Source organism: Oryctolagus cuniculus, chromosome 3 (assembly GCF_051225735.1).
Source record: "Oryctolagus cuniculus isolate XC-2025 breed Fujian yellow rabbit chromosome 3, ASM5122573v1, whole genome shotgun sequence".
Taxonomy (NCBI): Eukaryota; Metazoa; Chordata; class Mammalia; order Lagomorpha; family Leporidae; genus Oryctolagus; species Oryctolagus cuniculus.
In genome coordinates, this window is record NC_142869.1 from 117,052,251 (window position 1) to 117,071,777 (window position 19,527).

Below are 19,527 nucleotides of genomic sequence, written 5' to 3' on the forward strand. Positions count from 1 at the left end.
GTAGAGAAAAAGCAAGGCCACGGGGCCGATGCTGTGCAGCACATAAAGCCACCTCCTGCAACACCAGCATCCCCTATGGGCACCGGTTCGAGTCCCCACTGCTCCACTTCTAACCCAGCTCCCTGCTAATGCACTTGAGCAGGCAGCAGAAAATGGCCCAAGTGCTTGGGTGTCTGCCACCCACATGGAAGACCCAGAAGAAGCTTCTGGCTCCTGGCTTTGGCCTGGCCCAGCCCTGCCTATCGCAGTGACTTGGAGAGTGAACCAGCAGATAGAAAATCTCTCTCTCTCTCTCTCTCTCTCTCTCTCTCTATATATATATATATATATATATATATATAACTCTGCCTTTCAAAGAAATAAATAAACCATAAACGAAACAAAGCAAAAAAGGCAAGGCACAGCATGTTTTCAGAACTGGAACAGACTGGCCAGGACTTGGTGAAGACACAAGGGGGCAGAGTCCAGTCTCCCGGCTGTGAGCTGGTGGGACGGGTTGGGCAGAAGAGACCTTGGAAAGAGGTGGTTTGTGGAAGTGGCTTCCCAGATGCACGCCAATCTGGTGGACCACTGTGGAGCATTCCAAAGACCAGAGGGAGGAGAGACCGAGGGGCGTGGATAGACGGCCTGTCCAAGGGGAACAGGCAGAGGGGACAGCAGAGGGGCTGTGAGAGACAGGAGGGAGCGCTGACCACAAGGCAAGAGAAAACCCTGGAGATGATACTAGGGATGAAATCCAGGGCGTGCCATTGACACCCGAGCACGCACTCTCTTCCCAAAGGGAGCGGGCACCATCGGTTGCTTATAAGCAGGAAGGCCAGAGTCAGACTGCATTTCTGAAAGTTCACTGTGGCAGCGAGTATGACGGATGGACTGGCTGCCCGAGGAGTCTGCAGGGAAGGACACGAGAGGAGAGAGGCATCACCGTGGTCAGGATGAGAAATGAGGAGGCGCCAGCCGGGGCAGGGGCCAAGACAGGGAGGGGAGGGGACAGTCGTGGTGGGCAGGTGGGAGCCAGGAGGCAGCTGGCCCACTGCAGCTGCAGCTAGTGCCCTGGGTGAGCCTAAGGGACTCTCCCTCCAGCCCTGACGCCTCTCCCGATGGCTGGTCAGGAGCAGCCAAGTGACCTTGGGCAGGTCACCCCTCCCTCCCCACCTGTGGGATGGATCTAATGTAGGACAGCGCCTGCCGCAGGTGGCACTGAGCATCCATGGGTGAACGCAGCGGCACAGTGGGCCCCCTGTGTCCTCAGGTTCAGCCAACTTGAGAAGGGAAATATTCAGGCGTAAAAATGCATCAGGCCTGAGCATGAACAGACTGTCTGCTCCTCATTGTCCCCTCAACAATACAGTCTAACAACCACTTTCACAGCGCTTCCGTGGCATTAGACATGAGACACAGTCTAGAGGATGGCGAAGGCTGGGTGCAAATACTGTGCCATTTTATATAAGCGACTTCGGCATCTGTGGAGTTTGGTACCCTTGGGAGCCAAAGCCCTTGCACACGCAGAGGGACGAGTGTCCGTGTAGGTATTTTGGGAAGGTCTGGCAGGCAGAGCGAGTGCTTGATAAAGGCTTGCCTGTGATTCATTCCTCAGTCGCTCTCCGGGAGGCTTAGCCTGTCCTGCAGGGCTCACTCAAGCTTGCTGAAGGAAAGACACTTGGGATTTTGAAACACGGCTTTGGGGGCACAGCGGGTTAAAGCCCTGGCCTGAAGTGCCAGCATCCCATAAAGACGTTGATTTGAGTCCCGGCTGCTCTACTTCTGATCCAGCTCTCTGCTATGGCCTGACAAAGCAACGGAGGATGGCCCAAGTCCTTGGGCCCCTGCACTTACATGGGAGACCTGGAAGAGGCTCCTGGCTCCTGGCTTTGGATCAGCACAGCTCCGACTGTTGAGGCCTTCTGGGAAGTGAACCATTGGATGGAGGACCTCTCTCTTTCTCTCTCTCTCTCTCTCTCTCTCTCTCTACCTCTCTCTGTAACTCTGTCTTTCAAATAAATAAAATAAATCTTTAAAAAAAAATAAACATGCTTCTGTCACCTAGGGAAGGTGTACACAACAGGAGTGGGCAGCAGGCAGAAACCGGTGACTGGCACGCCCCCGTCTTGATGTCAGCTTGACAGCTTCTCTTGTACATACAGCACCGCCCAGATCCACCCCCCACGTCCTACCAGCCCTGATGCCAGGGCCATGTGTCCACAGCCACACGCTTCAGAGGCTGTCAGAAACAGGAGCCAATAACGTGTCTTTTGGTAAGAGGTCAGATATACATTTAGAAAAAAGTCTCAGTGTTTGTCCAGAAGGGAATAGCATGGAATAGCATGAAAGATCTGTGAGAGAGACAGATGCTTCTTTAAAGACATCCAGAGTCTTCTTTGATTACTGGAGTTTCTCACTGAATACGGTATATTTTTAAAAAAGATTTATGTGTTCATTTATTTATTTCAAAGGCTGATTGACAGAGAGAGAGAGGGGGGTCTTCCATCCTCTGGTTCACTCCCCAGATGGCCCAATGGCTGCAGCTGGGCTGACCCAAAGCCAGGACCCAGGAGCTCCATTCAGGTCTCCCATGCAGGTGCAGGGGCCCAGGACTTGGGCCACCTTCTGCTGCTTTCCCTGGCGCATCAGCAGGGAGCTGGATCTAAGCAGAGCAGCTGGGACCTGAATCGGCGCTGCGATGCTGGATGCTGGCGTCCCACGCAGCAGCCAACCCCGCTTTGCCACTGCTCCAGCCCCTCACCTAGCTTGCAGGCGGCGCGGAGCTGTGTAGGCACTGAAGGCTGTGGCTCTCCTCACGAGCCTTTGTCCGGAGGCAATGAACCTCCTGTCTCCTGGAGGAAGAGGTTAGATTCGACAAAATTCCATGGGTTTTTGTCTTTCATAAAATTGTACTGTTCTTTGTTAAATTCCAACTTCCTGTCATCATTGGGTGGCTCCCTAGTTACTTAGGTTGGGAGTGTCTCCAAGGCGGTGGACATAATTACTCTCAAACTTCCAGACAGGAAGGTCCAAACCTGAGGTCGGGAGACAGGAACGGGGTGGTGGGGGCCCATGACAGAGGGGGCAGTGAGGGAGACTCGGTGGCGGCCACACTCTACTTTGGGGCAGGAGGAAAGGACATAGCATCGGTCACCTCTTCCCTTGCTTTGGTCGGAGGAAGCCAGTGATGGGGATGTCTGCACAGCAAAACCCACACCCATCTGTGCGCACAGGGGACGTAAGGCCCGGGAGTACCTACTAGGCTGGCAGCAACCCGGGGCTTAGGAAAGGGAGCACTGGGGAGGGATTAGCACACGGACTCTGCTCCCACCTCCAGTCAGCCTTCTGGGATTGCATGTTTCACCCTACATTTAACCAGACCAACCACTCCTCCACATCTTTCTGGGATAGCCCACTAGCTGTGGTGCATGGGTTAAAAAGACCTGTATGGGGGCAAATCTTTAGCTTAGTGGCTGAGACACTGGCATCTCACCTCGGAGGACCTGGGTTCGACTCCCAGCTCCAGCTCCCGACCCCAGCTTCCCACTATGTGCACCCATTGGAGGCAGCAGCTGATGGCTCAAGTAATTGAACCTCGGCCCCTCTGCCATCCACATGGGAGATCTGGCTTGGGTTCCAGTCTCCTGGCTCCAGCCTGGCATGACAGGCACTGGGGGCATGAACGTGTGGATGGGAAACCTGTCTCTCTCTGTCTCTCTAATCATTTTTTTAAAGGAGCTGTGTGGCACTGACAGGACCGGGGACTAAACTTGGGCGCCCAGACACTATCCAAAGAGCTCAAGGCATTGCCTGATCCTGCATGAGGACTTCCAGCCCTCGGAAGGGTCAGGGACATCCTGCCGGCCGAGTCTCCCCTGGCCTCCACAGCACTGGGCACTGGCTGAAGTCTCGCCTTCGCACCTGCCAAGTGTGTCCACCGAGCCGGACAGAATCCCTCTGCAACCGGCCTGGGAAGGAATTGGCTCCAGCACACACACACACACACACACACACACGGGTCAAACAGAAGAGATTGCAGGTAATGCAGTGTACTCAGAGGCGTTTAACAAAGGCTCTGCTAAAGCCTGCTGGAATCAATTTTCTGCTTTAAAAAGTAATCCTCCGCCAACAAGCAGCGGCATTTTCCGAAGTGTTAACACGCCGTTGGTATTCTTTTAAAAATCAGAAAAAAAGAACCAGGGGCCAGTGCTGTGGCACAGCAGGCTAAGCCGACATTTGTGATGCTGGCATCCCATATCGGAGCGTGGGTTTGAGTCCTGGCTCCTCCGCTTCCCATCCAGCTCCCTGTTAATGTGCCTGGGAAGGCAATGGAAGGTGGACCAAGTGCTTCGGCCCCTGCCACCCAAGTGGGAGCCTGGGATGGAGCTCCTGGCTCCTGGCTTCAGCCTGGCCCAGCCCTGGCCATTGCAGCCACTTGGGGGAGTGAACCAGAGGATGGAAGATCTCTCTGAGTGTATGTGTCTCTCTCTATATAACTCTGCCCTTCAAATAAGTAAATAAATTAATAAATAAGTCGTTTCTCAAAACAAGAAAGAAGTAAAATGAAGGAGATATAACTGAATCAAGGTTAAGTGTTGGCTTTGAAATCATTAGTCACTTTTTTTTAATAAGATCTATTTTATCTTTGGAATTCAGAGTTACAGAAGGAGAGAGAGAGAGAGAGAGAGAGACAGTGAGGTCTTCCATCGATGGTTCACTCCCCAAATGGCCGAAACAGTCTGCAAGCTGGGCCAATCCAAAGCCAAGAGCCAGGAGCTTCTTCTGGGTCTCCCGTGGGTGCAGGAGTTCAAGCACTTGGGCCATCCTCTGCTGTTTTCCCAGACCCTCAGCAGGAAGCTGATCAGAAGTGGAGCAGCTGGAACTCCAACTGGCACCCATATGGGATGCCGGCTTCGCAGGTGGCAGCTTTACCTGCAACACCACAGTGCCAGCCCCTAGGCATTGACTTTTAAAATAAAGTTTTAGGAAGTAGCAATCCCAGACTGCTTTTGAGCACTAGTACAAGAAAAAGCCTTTGACTCTCAGCAAAGGACCCCGGGGCTGACTTACAGATGGAGGAACCCACCCCCCAGACACAGTCATGGACAAGGAGTGAAACCCGTCTTCCTCACCATCCTCCAGGCTATGCAGGCTCTGCTGCCACCTGGTGGCTGAAATAGGCAGGCGCGGGTGAGAGCAGAGCCCGCTTCCTAGAAGGCGGGGGCATTTGTAGGCGGGGGCACTGGCGCCTTGCGCAGGCATGTGGAACCTTCCAGCTGCAACACCAGCCTTTGCAAGGCTTTCCTTCTCAAAGATTTTATGAGAGACTCCCAAAATGTGTGGAAAATGGAATTAAAAAGTAAGTTTCTTTGGGTGTATAAAATTGTGAAATCTATAGGCACAGGAGGGAGTCTTGGAAATATCCAGGGCAGACAAATATTACGCAAAAGCTGCGGGCGGATCTCTAATGCTTCCAGCTCTCAGGTAAACTTCTGTTTCCGTTCCCTTTTTCAGTCGGCGTTCTGAAGTCCCCTGGGGTTGCATTTGTCCTTCTGCACCACCCCGCCCTGTGCACAGAGGGGCGGCTTTCTGCTGGTGTCATGGATGAGCCCCTTTGTCCTAACTGGGACAGATGCCAGCAGGGGGAATGGACGCATGTACGTACACGGTACATTAGACAGGCAGGCAACATGTTCAGGAGGAGCTGCCTCCCAGGACCAGGAGTCCCAGGAAGAGAACGGGAGAGGAAGGGCCCTTGGGAAACAAAGAGGAGCTCTGGCAGGTGTCTGAGAACTCTGCCGGGAGGGTTCCACCTGCTCAGCACTCCGTGGGGAATTCAACCTCATGTCCACGTCCACAGCTTCTGGCAGATGGGGTTGCTGCTCTTAGTGAAACAGCAAAGTGATAGAAAACTCTTCCCCCAAATACAATGTAGAGTACTTTCTCAAAGTTTCATGGAAAATGAAGTTAAAAGGCTAGTTTATCTTGGTGCACAAAAATTCTGGAATTCATTCCTCTCAGAGGTCTTCCACAAGTTTGTGGAAATGCAAATCATGGAAAAATTATGCATGGATTTCAAAACTTTTGCACCAAAATAAACATCTTTTAATTCCATTTTCCACAAACTTTTTGATGTATCCTTTTTTAAAAAAAATGCATCTATTTATTTGAGAGGCAGAGTCACAGAGAAAGAGACACAAAGAGAGAGAGATTTTTCCATTTAGTGGTTCACTCCCCAAATGGCTGCAATGGTAGGGCCTGGGCCATACTGAGGCCAGGAGCTGGAATTCCATCTGGGTTTCCCATGTGGGTGACAGAGGCCCAAGCACGTGGGCCATCTACCACTACCTTCCCAGGTACATTAGCAGGGAGCAAGATGGGAAGTGGAGCAGCAGGACTTGAACCAGCCATGAGAGAGGCTACCAGCATTGCAGGTGGTGGCTTAACCAGCTGCATCACAACGCTGGCCCTAACCTCTACTTTTTATGCTAGGCACTGAGCTGGTTCATTTTACTGAAGCCTCAGAGCACGTCTGTGGGGTCAGTGTCATCATCCCCATTTCACAGAGCAAGACGCTGAGACCCATGGAAGGCTGAGCAGCTTGCCCAAGGTCAGCCCTCTGGGCCAGTGACTGCGTTCTTCCAACTCCGTGCTGTCTGCCTCTTCCCTCCTCATCACGCTCGGCTAGAGCAAACACAGAAAGGCAAATACTTCCAATTCAGCCAGAAGTGCACCATGTGCCTTTTCTAATTCGTGTAATTCTAAATGTCACCACAAGTTCAGTTCTAGGTCACTTTTAAAACGAGCAACTTTTGCTTTAAGGCAAGTAGGGAGAGAAAAATGCTGCAGCAATTGGCACCGTTGTACAAGCCCTTGCTGGGTTCTCTGCTTAGCTTTCCAGGGACGGTTCAAACAGAACCTGCTGTGAGCCGCCACCATGGCAGCTTTTCCCAGTGGGCAGGAAGGCCCTGCTGGAGGCGCGAGACTGCCTCCGGGCGTACACGGGAACTGCGCTGCAGAGGACTGGCGGCAGCCGAGGCGGCAGGTGCACCGCAACAGCACGCACACCAAGGCAAACCAGCCAACTCCACACAGCTTTCGTTCGGCTTTATCTTTCCCCTCCTGAGATACCTGGGAGAGTTTTGTTCTCAGACGGCTTTGTTCCACAATGAAATATTTCCATAGTGTTAGGACATTTGAAAGTGTACCCTGATCTTTTTTGTTTGTTTATGTATTTGAAAGGCAGAGAGAGAGAGAGAAGGAGGGAGGGAGGGAGGGAGGGAGGGAGAAATCTTCCATGCACTGGTTCACTCCCCAGATGGCTGCAATAGTCAGAGCTGGACCAGGCCAGGAGTCTGGATCTCCATCTGGGTCTCCCACGCGGGTGGCAGAGACCCAAGCATTTGAGCCATCTTCTGCTGCCTTCCAGGCAAGTGAGGGAGCTGGGTGAGACTCAGACAAGCACTCTGATATAGGATGTGGGCATCCCAAGAAGTGCCCTAACCATTGCACCAAGCACCCCAACATGGCCTTTGATGGCATTTCTTCAACTCCATTTGGAACATACATGTGCTGGGGTCTGCTGACCAATTATGCCAGGGCCCAGTCTCCATCAGTTTACAAAAACGGTTGGTGCTAAGTTCACCATCCAGCCTATGTGGATCCCCTCAGCTGTGAGATGAGCGTCAAGAATCTGTAAGGTCTGTAAGGTTGGCGCTGGGTGCTAAACAGAATCGGACACTGAAGGCACGGGAGAGGTCAGGCGTCCGTCTCCCTAGCCGCCTTCCCCACCGTTCTCAGCCCCGCCACCTGACTCGGTCCTGTCTGTTGGGGGTCAGAGCCTCCAGGGGACTCTGGTCACTGCTTCAGTAGACCAGGCTGGGCTGATCACGAGACTTTGGGGCGGCAGCACCCTCCCTGTGTGCTGCGCTTTGTGGGAGTGAGGTGAGCATTCCCTGAAGAGCTCAGCCTTTCCTTAGTCCCCAAGAGTCAGGTGGCACCCCCAGGCCTGAGCTGGATTTCCCCTGCCTAGGATCTTGCCACATGGGAGTGATGTGATTTGGGGAAGTCACCCATGGAGGCCAACAGTGTGGGCAAGAAAGGTGCAGCGGCTCACTCGCACTGCACATGACACACATCAACTCATTACACAGCCCACGAGCCTTTTTATTTATTTATTTATTTATTTATTGACAGGCAGAGTTAGTGAGAGAGAGAGAGAGAGAGAGAGAGAGAAAGAAAGATCTTCCTTTTCCATTGGTTCACCCCCAAAGTGCTGCACCCATCGGAAAAGCCAGGAGCCAGGTGCTTCCTCCCGGTCTCCCATGTGGGTGCAGGGCCCAAGCACTTGGGCCATCCTCCACTGCCTTCCCGGGCCACAGCAGAGAGCTGGACTGGAAGAGAAGCAACCAGGACTAGAACCCGGGGTGCCGGCACCGCAGCCAGAGGACCAGCCAAGTGAGCTGTGGCGCCGGCCCAAAAACCATGAGCCTTTCTGACTGGTGACCAAGACATGAGTCTCCAGAGACCATTATCCAAACCCTGATGCTCATAACCGAACCCAGAATGCTTTCTGGGGCTGGGGGAACGGGGCTCAGGGCTGAATCACTGAACAGTCTCTTGTGACGGAGAGAAATGACAAGCTGAGCCTGTGTTGCCCCCCACCACTCCCCAACATGCAGGGGAGTGGCCGTGGGGTACCGTGACACACAGGGGCTCTCCAGGCCTGCGGAGACCTGATACTGGAGTTCAGAGTACTAACCTTGAACCCATGAAGCGAAGATTCCACTTCATTCAATTACTGTTGCTAATCTGATGGATCATGAGAGTAAAATGAGTTGAAACTGCCTGTAACCAAGAATCAAAGCCCTTTTCCAATACACTTGCATGCACACACATGTGCACACATGTACACACGTGCACAGCCCAATGAGAAAAAAGAGGACATGTGGTTCCTCCCACACTGCCACATGTGGACTTCCGTGCTCGCCGAAGTGGTCCAGCCATGTCAGACACCCCCTACATCTGCACACACACATACGTGTGCATGAGCGCACACACACACACATGTGTGTGGCATTAGCAGAAATGGGGAAGCCCTGCTTTTCCCTCCTGCTCCCATCCCCAGCAATCAAAGTGTTTCCTAGAGAGAGGGGCCCAGGCCAGGCCACTTCTCCAGTGTCCCAGAAACGCAGGAACAACATCACCTCTCCTGCATGTCTGCATGACTCCCACAAGCAGCTGATGCGTGTGGATGGGGCCCTGCCTCCTGGCCTGCGGCTGACCACCTGTCTGCTGCATTTCCCCACGTGCCAGGCGCACCTTGCTTTCCAAGGGCCACAGAAACGGGCTTTGAAGTCCGAGGAAAGCTGCTCTTGACCACCGCATTGCAGGCCCTGGGCGAGCAGCTTCTGGTCTGTGAGGGCACGCTGTCACAGACGGGGAGGCCTGGGGTCCCCAGAGCTCCCGCCCAGGACCACCGTGAGGATTAAGTGACATCATACACAGAACACAGAGGGGTCTGCAGAGTTCATGGGAAATACATTCTGTGAAAAAACTGTACTTGGGTTTCGAAATTTTTTTAAAGATTGATTTATTTGAAAGCAGTGAATTACAGAGAGGCAGAAAGAGAGAGAGAGAGTGAGTCTTCCATTCACTGGTTCACTCCCCAAATGGCCACAATGGCCAGGGCTGGACCAGGCCAATGCCAGGAGCCAAGAGCTTCTTTAGGATTTCCCACATAGGTGCCCAAGCACTTGGGCCATCTTCCACTGCTTTTCTAGGCCATTAGCAGAGAGTTGGTTTGGAAGTGGAGCAGCCGAGACTCAAACTGGCACCCATATGTGATGCTGGGACAGAGGCCTAACCTGCTGAGCCACAGTGCCAGCCCCCATGAATGTTTTGAAGCACCCTTGTACAGGGCCTGACACACAGTGGTAATTGCAAATAAGTGAGGCCTCTCATCCATATTTCAGAGACTGATACTGCTTTAAAATGCACACCTATGTGCTCAAGTAATGACGTATGTGCAGAAAAACATCTGAAAGTGTGCACCCCAAGCGATGCGAAGGCATGACCTTTCGCAGGAATTTTACTTCTTTTAATCTCAGAGTTGCTTGTTTTTTACAATATTTGATGGGGGTAAAACACATAAAAAGAAACACTAGACAGTATACACAGAAAAACTAACCCTGGGGCCGGTGTTAAGGCACAGAGGGCTCAGCCGCTGCCTGAGACTGCACCAACGTTCCTTTCCGGAGCTCCAGCTCAAGTCCCAGCTGCACACCTTCTGATCCGGCTCCCTGCTGATGTGTCTGGGAAGGCAGAGGAAGATGGCCCAGGTACCTGGACCCCTCTACCCACGTGGGAGACCCGGATGGAGCTCCTGGCTCTGGCCTGGCTCAGCCCTGGCTATTGCAGGCATTTGGGGAGTGAACCAGTGGATGGAAGACCTCTCTTTTTTTGTCACTCTGCCTTTCAAATAAATAGGAAGGAAGGAAGGGAGGGAGGGGTTAACTGAGAGAGAGAGAAGAAAGGAAAGGAGAGAAAGGAAGGAAAAAGAAAAGGAAAGAAAAATTAACCCTGATGGAAACAAGCCAAAATGTTTGGGGCAATTGCCCAATGGAGTTTTTCCTGTTTTTTGTTTTTTTTTTGTTTTTTTTTTTTTTAATTGCTCTGCTTGTATTAATTTTGTTTCTTGGAATTCTTAGCACAAACACGGTCTCCTTGTAAAGTTCATACACTACAGACACAGGTTCTTCCCACTTTACCTCCCACAGGTCATCTGTGTCGCTGCTCTAGCGTCTGCCCTTCTGTGTCATGGATGTGCACGTGGCTTCTGAATATATTCATACACATGAGGTCTTACTCCATTCTTGCTGGTGCCGCAGGCTCCCCCGGACTGAGTGGCTTACTAACAACAGGCGCCTGCCTCCCATCACCGCGGAGCTGACAGTGCGAGACCAAGGCACCAGCAGACTCCGAGATGACTGCCGAGCCAGGTCCTCGCAGCCACCGTCCTCCCGCCCAGAGGAACCTCGCGTGGGGTCTCTCTGGGATTTGTTTAATCGGGGTACTGTTCCCACCCACGGGGGCTCTGCTGCTGTGTCCTGCCTGCCTCCCACCAGCACACTGGGATTTGTGGTGCACATAAACATTCACACTACAGCAACATGACACAGACATGACCCTCACATCCGTAATTACTCAGAGAGATGTATATGAAATCATTTGTGCTTTTTAAACAGATGCCAACACATTTTGATTCCCTTGATAATTCCACCTATCAAAATGTCTCAAAGCCCATTCCATGCCAGCAAACAATAAGGTGTCCTTCAGTGTTCTAGGTTAAGGAGGAATCCAGAAATAAAGGGACTTCAAAAATTCCATGAGAAATGGAATTAAAACACAAGTTCCGGCCACTACAGCCATTTGGGGAGTGAACCAGCGGATGGAAGACCTCTCTCTCTATCTCTGCCTTTCAAATAAATAAATAAATCTTGTAAAAAAATAAACACAGAATCAACAATGTTTAAAAAACTTTAGTTTATCTTGGTGCAAAAAAAACATTGTAGCCCATGCATACAAGGAGTTTTAAAAAAAAAAAAAAACCCTTCGAAAATGTACAGCATGAAAAACTTATCCGTGAACTTTCTGCCCTGAAGTAAATTTATCTTCTCAGTCTATTTTTCCACAACCTGTACCTCTTTCTCTTCTGCGTTCACTAGGTCATCTGTGTATTCAGCACTTAGCTTAATGACTGAAACAATGAATAAATCAATAGAATTCCTGATTTCGAGGCGACTCTATTAAATGTTGCAACAAAGCAAAACATCTTTTGCTCAGGGTGATCAGACTTTCCAACTTGATTTAAAAAAAAAAATGGATCTCTCAAGTCAGACTCCACCACGATGAAGCCGCTTTGCCCTCCTGGCAGCTGTAGGGATGCGGGGAGAGGTTCTAGAGTCACTCAACACCCCCAGGAGTTCCGATGGACGCGCGGGGGCCCTGGTGGGGACGCTGGTGTCGGCATCAGCCCCGCTATTTAAAGACCCTCTCACCCAGATGCACACCTGCTCTCCACGAACAACTTTCTTCTTTATGTACAAACATCCTGCTACCTTGCCTCCAAAACAATGAGTCTGGCTTTATTAATTTACTCCTGAAGTCAGGAACACAGCTGGGGTTGGGGAGAGACGGATGGGGGGAGGGGGAAAGGAGAGGAGAGAGTGGTGGGGGGACACTGGCAAGGCTCTTTGTGTAGGCTGAGATGACAGAAAAAGAAACCCTCTTCCATCAGAAAACCTGCCTAATTTCACATCCAGTGGTGCGTACTGCACATTCCCTGAACTAAAAGATGGCCCCCCAGTCGTCCAAAATATAAAGACAGTCATAACTGTCCCAATCAGAAGCTACAGGAAAAATACAAAATGAACAGCCTGACCTTAGTCTTACATTCTTTTTAAAGAGCCCAACAGGCAAGCCATCAAAACAATTCCTAATTATAGAAAACTGCATTTTAAAAATCAATATTCCATGATGGCTTTTGAATAACAATTCCTTCCACTTTGAGGAAATCAGATTGTTTTTTCTCATACTATGTTGTTGTTTTACAAGAGGAAATAGAGGTGGAGGGGGCAGGAAAGATGAGATCTGCAGAGAGAAATCATCAGATTTTCGCTCAAATGGCAGAGCCTGAGATTAATGTTTTAAGATTTGTCAATTTCCAAAACTCACTGGTGGAATAAAGAGCTTAATACACGTTTGCAAAAAAGGAGGCCCAGAGATGTCTTCACCAGGCTGAAACGGGATTAGCTTTGTACTTCTCATAATCTTCTCCGCAGAAGAATGCGACTTCTGTCTCACTGGCTGAAAAAGAAAAAGCGAAAATGGGAAAAAGGTTTTTATGTAAAACTAAGTTTTAGACAAGTCTGGAGATCCGCAAACACTTTGGCTCCATGTTTGAGAAGAGTTTCAGATGCCTACAGTGGAAAACATGAATAAACATGAATTCTTTCTGTTATCAGATCAGCAGGAAGTTAAGGGGGCAGTCTTAAGAATCTCAAACTCAAGCGCTGTGGTGCAGTGGGCTAAGCCTCCGTCTGCAGCACCAGCATCCCATATGGGCACTGGTTCGTGTCCCAGCTGCTCCTCTTCCGATCCAGCTCTCTGCTATGGCCTGGGAAAGCAGTAGAAGATGGCCCAAGTCCTTGGGCCCCTGCACCCACGTGGGAGACCCGGAAGAAGCTCCTGGCTCCTGGCTCCAGATCAGCCCAGCTCCAGCCATTGTGGCCATTTGGGGAGTGAATCAGTGGATGGAAGACCTCTCTCTCTCTCTGTTTCTCCCTCTCTTCTCTCTCTCTGTATAATTCTGCCTCTCAAATAGGTAGAATCTCAAAAAAAAAAAAAAATCTCAAATTTGAAAGTTCATGGAAAATGTGACTTGTCCTGGAATGGTCTGAAGCCCCCTAGTAGACCAGTCTGGGTCTGAAGGATTTCCCAGGGCTAGCTCCCTTCTCACACAGCAAAGTGGTCTTCAGAAGGAAGTGATTCCTTGAAAGAAACACTTTCAATAAAAGAACATTTCCCTGGCTTTCCATTAGCAAAACAACAACAAAATTAACCAAATCTTGCAACATTATTTGAAATTTTCTTCTTGTAAATTATGTTTGTCAGTTAAGTGGAACACCTGTAAGACGCACACACAACAACGGCTGCCATTTTTGTATACAGCCGTCTGCATTAGGAGACAGAACTAAGCACCCAGAAGGGAGGAGCAGTGCTACCATGTATGCTAGGTTGGGTTTTGCTTCACTGAGAGTCATTTTCCTGGATTATTTTCAAAAGTTACAGAAACTGTACATCTTAAAATTTATAATCAGCTCCAAACAGAGTATGTCACAATGAGTAGCTAGACAGCCACGTGTGAGGTCAGTCATTTTGCGAGACGGATGTGATCCAAAAGGCTGAAGTGTCTGCTTGCCGATAAAGAATGTTTTCATGGGGAAAAAAAAAAAAAAAACACCTCAGACTCAACTCAATTAAAAGGAAAGAGGACACACCACCACCTCCAAATTAAATTCAAGAGTGAACACGAGAACCTGGTTTTCATGAAATCATCAAATTGCCCCTTTATTGTCCAGGAAAATAACAAACCTTGATTTTGTTTTTCTTTTGAAATCTGTTACTCAGTTACTAAAGGAGGTGGCTGCTCCCCTTGCCCCGCGAAATTAGCCTGTAGGTATAATAATTTAATACTTCGAGGATCAGTGGAATATTTTACAGATCACTTTACATTCTCCCGCGTGACCCATCAAAATATGTGTCTGAAGAAGTTAATTTTTTGCTCTGCTGATGACTAATTCATGAGGCTTCGGCAATATGCAAAGTGAAAGATACAAATTGGCTTCCACCTCAGCACCTTCAAATACCTCTAATTATCCACAGGGGACGCGGCCCGGCGAGGGGGCCCGCAAAGGTTCAGAGCAGTCACAATTCTTCCAACCTAGCAGGTCAAGGACTCCGTCTTCTAAAACAGTAAGTCAGCGCCATTATTAATTCAGGCTGGGGACGGATCTGATGGAGAGCCTTCCAATTATTAAACATGCAGTTCTTTAAGGTGTTGTGCCAACAAGTTCCACACTGGTTTCTTAAATTAAACCAGAAGTTAATACAGTCTGCCTGGCTTTTACAGAAAGAGCAAAGGGGCCTGCAGAGTCTCGGCGAGAAAACAGACGAGATTATTTGTAATGAATACTGAGTGCTCGATTAACATAGACTCTAAGAGCGGACCAGTGAAACTCTTCAAGCCCAGTAAATAGGATAACGGAAAGGGGGCCCAGGCTTACCAGAGGTTTGTTCCTTTGCCACTATCATCTCACCATTAGAACTTAGCACAGAGGAGTGAAATTAAGGAGATTAGCAGGATATTTCATTAGAAGTGGTTTTTGCTGTTTTGGGGGAATATGAAATTTAATATCACTCCGGCGTAAGCCACCCGTGCTCATTACAGAAAACAAACAAACGCTGAGAGAAGAAAATACAATCAACCGGCGTCTCAGAGCCTCATCCCAGCTCCACTACATCGGTGAGATTAAATTTAATCACAGTCGATGAAATCGGATTGCAAGCTCTCATCAGCACGAGCCTGGGGGCATCCGAGGGGAGGGGCTGTGCACACCGCACACCGCACCAGGCAAGCAGTTACTGTATCGCTCCCTGCTTCGGGAAAACAGCATCTCAAAGAACAGCCAGGAGGCATCCCGCTTGGAATCAGTAACATGTGAAGAAAGGGGCTTTGGCAAACTCCACATTCAAAGCTAAGATCCTTGGCCACGTAGCCTTTCTACAAAATCTCCCGCGGTTTTCCTTTGGAGAAGGGAAGTCCACCCAGGGACAGACCTCGATGATCAAACTTCTCATGGCCAAGGAGCAAAAGGCACCCACTTCTTAATCGGTGCGGCGCCAGGCTCCGGTGGCCAGGTGCTATTTACACACCGCCCACCACACACCGTGGCTGCCCACACAGCACGTTGCGGGGCCGCGCCAGGCGCGATTACGCTGTTCGCTTACTGCACTTGACATTTGCGTGCTTCCCTTTGGAGAAACTGAGCAGCTTCCCGGGCCGGGGGGCGCAGGCTCAGGATGCGGTGATGGCAAGCAAGCACTGGCAAGGCAGCTTTGTTTTGACGCCGACGTCCTCTTGGGTCTCGTTTACTTACAGAGCCGTCCGTTCTATGTATCAAGTATTTATGCCATCTCTCATAAAACAGGCTCAGAATGAGATCATCTAGGGCCCAGATATTATCGTTAGACGATCGCTTTTTTTTTTTTTTTTTTTTTTTTTTTTTTTTTTTTTCAGGAAAACTAGACTGACAAATGGGTTAAACACGAATATTTCTGGTTGGTGAAAATAGTTCTCACCCTAAACAAATTTAAAATCATGCAAATTAAAAGTTGCTATGAACATCCAAAAGTGAAACATACAATGGATTTCAAACTTCGGTGCTGCCCTCCAAGAGAGGTAGAATCTCATGTTTGTAAAAACCTGTAAAACTGTCGAAAACATCTGAGAGAAAGATTTCGTGGACTTTCATATTGCAAATCGATTTGCTGATTTTTAAAGATTTTACTTTTAGTTGACACATAACTGTCCAAATTTATGGCGCACAAGGTGATATTTCAATACATGAATACAATGCATGATTATCACACGGGGTAATCGGCATATCCATCACCTTAAGTATTTATCATTGCTGTGTACTGAGAACATTCAAAATCCTCTCTACAAGCTTTTATTGATTTGCCAATTTGAGTGAAAACAAATTGCAAATGATTTTCCAGATCTCAACATAATCATTTTTTCCACTATTAGTCCTTAAATGCCTGCTTTCCAAATTCTATTTAAAATGGTTCCTTTAAAAATGGCTCAGGAAGAACCCTGAGGAAGTCTACAGTGTGCTGGTCCCCTAGGGCACCTGATTTTAAATTAAATGTGCTGCAGGCGGCCGTGCAGTCAGGTGCAGAGTGCCTTGGCATGGGAATCGGAAATGAATGTGCAATCTAAAATCCAATAAATGCATTGCCACTTCATCCCTTCGTCTTCCTATCAAATGGAATCAAGTTAAGAACCCTCCAAATACATTTGTGGATCATTTTAATATTGATGCTCAAGATAAATGAAATGAACATGAGCCAGGACATCCGAACTTTGGATATAAAACTGTGCAATGCTACCAAACGGGATGGACACACACATACACCTTTAACCAGAAAATAATTATGACGCCTTTAAATAAAACATGAGAAATCAATTTTAAGTGTGAAATCCCAAGAAATAAATAAAGACAACGTGTTTAAATCCCTCAGCTGACCCATCTGAATAAACTCATCTGACCACGAGGGCTTGTGTGCATTTCCTCAGCTCCCAGCGTCTTGCTGGTGGGAATCAAGGTAGGACAAGGCGCAAGCCCTGAGGACAGTGACACAGCACAGAGGCTGTGGCACAGGTCATCCACCATCAGGGGACCCAGCAAGTGACAGGTGCAGACTGCTGACAAACAACAGACACCAAGGGCCCAGAAGGGATTTATGTGACAACCACAGACCAAAAGCACAAAATCACACCCTTTCCCCTGCTCTGGGAATACATCCTGTCCTTCCAAGTTTCACAAAATCCCAATCTATGCATCTTTCAGAGCTGTGCTCACGACTGTGCTGTGCTTCCAAGTGTTCAACACGGGAGGCCCGCCCACAATCCAGGAAGAGCACCCCACCACGGAGCCAGCTTCCCAGGGCACAAAGCTTCGCCCATCTGCTTTGGATCAGCTGGCAGAGTCTGAGGAACACAAATCCTAAGAAAAGCTGACCTCTGAGAGACTAGGCACATGCCTGTGACTTCCACAATGATGGGGGGAGGGCAGAAAGGAAAGGAGCATCTTTAGGGGTGCACCCTGACACCCTGTTCTGGAATTACTGCGTTTCCCAGCACGCCACCCCCACTGCTGGGTACCAGACCGTGTCTGTGTTATGATGGTACCTTGAAGAGCAGCCGCAGTAACGCTCGAAGGAAGAACACGTGTGCCCTCCAGATCTTACTACCCAACACAAGCATGGGAATGGAACACAAATAACAGAAGACCCCAGGGAGGATGCGGGATCCCAAAGAACCCTACACTATTGGCTGTGCCAATGAGACAGGCAGAAGGCGCGAGGTGCATGATGGGGTTCTGGCTGGGGGCAGATGACAGAAGCAACACACAAACTGAAAACAAACCCCACGGGAGCTCGGGGATTATTACAGGGCCCAGCTACAGGGGCACGCACAGCCTGGCCCACTGTACCTTGTTTGCAAACAGAGCCCACCAAACGCAGCCAGCTGCAGGAGACTTCCTCTGCCACTATTTCTTCCTGAGGATGGAAGATTCATCAGATAACAGCAGAGGGATGTAGAACAAGGGAAAGATAAAATATCACTTAAAAAAAAAAGACCCCCACCTTACATGCAAATCTAGTACTTCAGAGAATTAGTTCATAAAACTAGAATGGTTAAGAACAAGGCTTTGGGGCTGGCGCTGTGGTGTAGCCGGTTAAGCTGCGCCTGCAGTGCCAACATCCCATATGGGTGCCGGTTCTAGTCCCGGCTGCTCCACTTCTGATCCAGCTCTCTGCTGTGGCCTGGGAAAGCAGTAGAAGTTGGCCCAAGTCCTTGGGCTCCAGCACCCATGTGGGATACCTGGAAGAAGCTCCTGGCTCCTGGCTTCAGATCAGTGCAGCTCCAGCCATTGCACCCACTTGGGGATTGAACCATCGGATGGAAGATTTCTCTCCTCTCTCTCTGCCTCTCCTCTCTCTGTGTAACTCTGACTTTCAAATAAATAAATCATTTAAAAAAAAAAGGTTTTTTTAAAAATAAAAAAAAATCTTTGGATTCTAATGATTCTAGGTAAAATCCTCTTTTTTCTTTCCAAAAAAATATATACATATATACATATATATATTTTTTAAATTTGTGTAGTTAGTACTAAGTGCACAAGCACACACTTCCATGCTTCCCCCAAGGTCGGGTGTGGAATATACAAGAACCTGCAGGGCGCATAAAAGGCCAGAGTTGGAAGTGGGGCATTTCTCCAGGAGAAAAGAAATCTTCAAATCGGGCCGGCTCCGCAGCTCAACAGGCTAATCCTCCGCCTGCGGCGCCGGCACACCGGGTTCTAGTCCTGGTCAGGGCGCCGGATTCTGTCCCAGTTGCCCCTCTTCCAGGCCAGCTCTCTCCTGTGGCCAGGGAGTGCAGTGGAGGATGGCCCAAGTCCTTGGGCCCTGCACCCCATGGGAGACCAGGAGAAGCACCTGGCTCCTGGCTTCGGATCAGCGCAGTGCGCAGGCTGCAGTGGCCATTGGAGGGTGAACCAACAGCAAAGGAAGACCTTTCTCTCTGTCTCTCTCTCTCACTGTCCACTCTGCCTGTCAAAAAAAAAAAAAAAAAAAAAAAAGAAAGAAAGAAAAAAGAAAAAAAAAAAAGAAATCTTCAAATCGGCTTCTTCCCCTCAGCTCCACCTCTCGCCCCGACATCCCTTCCCTTCTTTCACCACTCCTTCGGAGGGAAAGTCATGAGGATGAATGTGTTGCGTTATTCCCATGGCAACTGGCCGTAACAACAGAGTAAGAGAGCTCTACCCGCAAGATCAAGTGATAAAAGGGAGAGAGCAAGGCCTTCCCTCTTTACATCTCCTAAAAAACCTACCCAGACCCCACGCTGGGCGAGAGCACATTCCCTAGAAAAACCACACACTTCAAGTGCCACTTCTGCGCTGGACGCCCGCCGAGAATGTTCTGTGGCTCTCATCTACTTCCCAAGGAACAACCTGGGCTTGTGCCGCCCTGAAGTGTTCTGATGCTGATCAAAGTCCTGGGGCCTTCAAACAAGGATGACAAAAGGAGGGATTTGATTTTCCCCTCTATAGACCTTCTATTATCTAAGTCAGCCTGAAATGAATGACAAGGAGACCAACAGGTCAAGGTTTAAAAAATTCAGAACGTTTGCCTAGG

At 49.4% G+C, this 19,527-nt stretch overlaps 1 protein-coding gene across 7 annotated transcripts in view; it reads right to left on the bottom strand.

The window, feature by feature from the left end:
* The window catches only part of C3H2orf76 (chromosome 3 C2orf76 homolog), a 93,047-nt gene that overhangs the window by 5,491 nt on the left and 68,029 nt on the right, over nt 1–19,527 (bottom strand). For 4 of the 7 annotated variants that reach the window (XM_089329334.1, XM_002712379.6, XM_008258473.5 and 1 more), the window contains one exon: nt 11,512–12,849. The exons of the other annotated variants lie outside the window; for them this stretch is intronic. In XM_089329334.1, the coding sequence (XP_089185460.1) occupies nt 12,773–12,849 (77 nt within the window). In that variant the 3' untranslated portion in view covers nt 11,512–12,772. Of the gene's footprint in view, nt 1–11,511; nt 12,850–19,527 lie in introns of those variants that run through there. 7 annotated transcript variants of the gene reach the window in all.